This window comes from Micropterus dolomieu, linkage group LG19, assembly GCF_021292245.1.
Source record: "Micropterus dolomieu isolate WLL.071019.BEF.003 ecotype Adirondacks linkage group LG19, ASM2129224v1, whole genome shotgun sequence".
NCBI lineage: Eukaryota > Metazoa > Chordata > Actinopteri > Centrarchiformes > Centrarchidae > Micropterus > Micropterus dolomieu.
The window spans coordinates 24,516,105-24,518,812 of record NC_060168.1 but is presented as its reverse complement, the minus strand read 5'-3'; the positions used below and the strand labels follow the sequence as shown (position 1 = coordinate 24,518,812).

The 2,708-nt window shown below is 32.9% G+C and overlaps 1 protein-coding gene across 1 annotated transcript in view; it reads left to right on the top strand.

Moving 5' to 3' along the window:
* Positions 1-582, top strand: part of LOC123957303 — a 2,512-nt gene extending 1,930 nt beyond the window's left edge. The window contains exon 6 of the mRNA XM_046029997.1: positions 542-582. Coding sequence (XP_045885953.1) covers positions 542-582 — 41 coding nt within the window. The remainder of the gene's footprint in view (positions 1-541) is intronic.
* The last annotated feature ends 2,126 nt before the right edge of the window (positions 583-2,708 follow it).

Below are 2,708 nucleotides of genomic sequence, written 5' to 3'. Positions count from 1 at the left end.
GTTTTGGATTAACAATCCACTGGATTTGTGGGGAAATATACTTCACATCAATTTCACATCTGATATTGGTGGCAATATTTTAAATAACCTTGTTAAATGTTAAATGTATCATTTTGACACATTTCTTTGTCCAGTCTGTTTGCAATCATTGTATGACTTTTTGAAAAATATCCACATTTAATAGTTTTAATTACAATGTGCATAACATAGTTGTAATTCTTGCTTTAAGTATAATAAATAATGCTAGCACTCAAACAGGGTTTTTGGAATTTAACTTCAAAGAGAAAGAGGGTTAAGGAAGGTTTCCTTTCTGTTTCTTTTGTCTGACATGCAGTTTTAAGGCTGTTAACGTTTCCTATGTGTCAAAGCAATGCAAAAATAATTGTACAAATTGATGTGTGTATGCGTTATTTCCTTCCTTAAAATACAAAATTACATTAAAATAATTAATATAAAACTAAAAACGTTTTAGCATCATGTTCACTTTCTTTGTTTTTATAATGGCATAATTTTTTGTTTCCATGATTTGTTTATTTTCCAGTCATTCAGGATGCAAGTAGTTCAGAAATTGAGATGGATTGAATATCTTATTTAATGTCTGCAAAAATGTAGTAACAACAACAATATCTTTAAAGGCCCTAACATCATAATACTTTTTAAATTATTTTATTTTTTAATTTGAATTTTACAGAACATGGTGATTTGTCGTAATGCACTTCAAATGAAATGTTCCTTGTCCTATCCAATTTATTTTGTGATTGTGGTGTAACCTAAAAGTTAAGGTGATATGTGTGGATCTGTTGAAACTTGATGTTGAGTTGTAGTTTATGACAGAGATTTGATAGTGATAAACAGTAGGTTGGTGACATTTTTGTTGTTACACACCGTAGCTCTGCTTTAATCTTGAGAAAAATTTCAGATTGAATGTTGTATGGCACAGGTGAGAATAACATACAAGGATTTTGCATGATACTCTGTAAAAATAAGTGTTCTATAAGTATAAAAGGTAAATCCTGAGCGTATTGTACCTCACATAAAATTTAAATTACAGATATTTTAAGATACATTGTGCAGCAAATTTGGAAATCTGACACTAAGTCAAGTTATTTATCACAAACATTGGTAATTAGCATCAACACAGTGAACTGTTAAGTGGATAAAGATTCTAAAATATTGCAAGGAACAGATCACATAATTACCTTTTAACGATAAATAGGTGCCACTCCAAGTAACCTTAAACCACTCCACGACTGCACAGTGATACATTCCCTCATCTTTTTCAATTGTCCTCAAAATGGTGAGATTGCTAATAGTCTTATATTCTTTTACTTCCAATCTTGAGGCAGAAAAGTCTGGTCCATACACAGGGTTTTTATTTTTCAGCAGTTTCAATATTAATTTTAGAGTATTCCCAGCACTCTGCTTGTACCACCGAAGTTGTTCACGGTTCAACCCCTCGTCAGGCAAAACACATGTGAAGGTCGCAGGTTCACCAAGTTGAACGGTGTTCACTGGAACCAACGTATCTGAATGAAATAAAAACATTCAATAAATTAAACAGTAAATAACAAATGGGAACACAACAGAATAATCACATGAACCATCTAATTTGCATGCAGACACAAAAACACATGATTGTATAGCACTTACATCCTTGATGAAGAACAAGTAGTGTAACCCATAACATGATCATCATGACACTGTCTTTTATTTGGAAACATGTTGGTATTTCAGTGAGTGAAGGAGGAGGTGAGAACCGCAGCAACGAACCGCAGACAGGTGTTGTTTCAGGTGTGTGAATCTGCAGCATCAGCATCAGTATCAGCTAGGGATTTGTGGAATTTTTTTTCAGGTGTGTGAATCCACAGCTGTAACAGGCAAGTAGCTGTGAGTTGGTGAGATTAGCTTAACATGTATTGCTAGCTAGCTAGATAATGTTCGCTCGCTAGTAGAACTTGTGTCAAATGAAGAATATCATGTGACTGATTGTTTCCGAAGCTTCAAACATCACTGGTGGAATAATAGAGAAATATGAAGATGTAAATTAGAAAAACATAATCATAAGTAAGAGAGTGTTTCCTTCTGATACCAAGTAATAATGCATTAAAAGTAATAGGCAAAGTTAATGAATTAAATCACTCCAATCATATCACATTGCGACTAATATGAAATGTCACACAAATATCAGCCATGTAGTTTATAAGTCTGAGCCCACAGTGGCAAACTACACAAAAAAGGTGTATTCATTGTCGTCTTAACAGTAAATATTATATTTAATTTAATCGTTACATTACAGCACTTCTGAAAAAGGTATCCAGGTTTAATAATAACACGTGACGTAGGCTTCTTGGACTTTTTAGCATATGAGACTAAAAGTATTTTATTCTAACAATTAAAGATTAGATTTACTTGGCATTGTTGGGAATCTTTGATTTGCTATTAAAGCAACCGATTTTAATATGACATGGATTAATATAGATTAAAATGTAGCTGATTTATCAACTAAAAATTCCTTCTGCCAACCCCAGCAAAGTATAACAAAAATAGGTTTCAAGATTAGTAATGCTGTATACATCAAGTTCCTACCCTACCTATGTATGTAACTTACAAATAGTAACGTCAGACAATTATTGTGTCTTTTTAGGTGGCAGGAGGCATTTGTTGTGTTATGGATTCACAACGTTGAAAAGACAGCTGGAGAACAATAG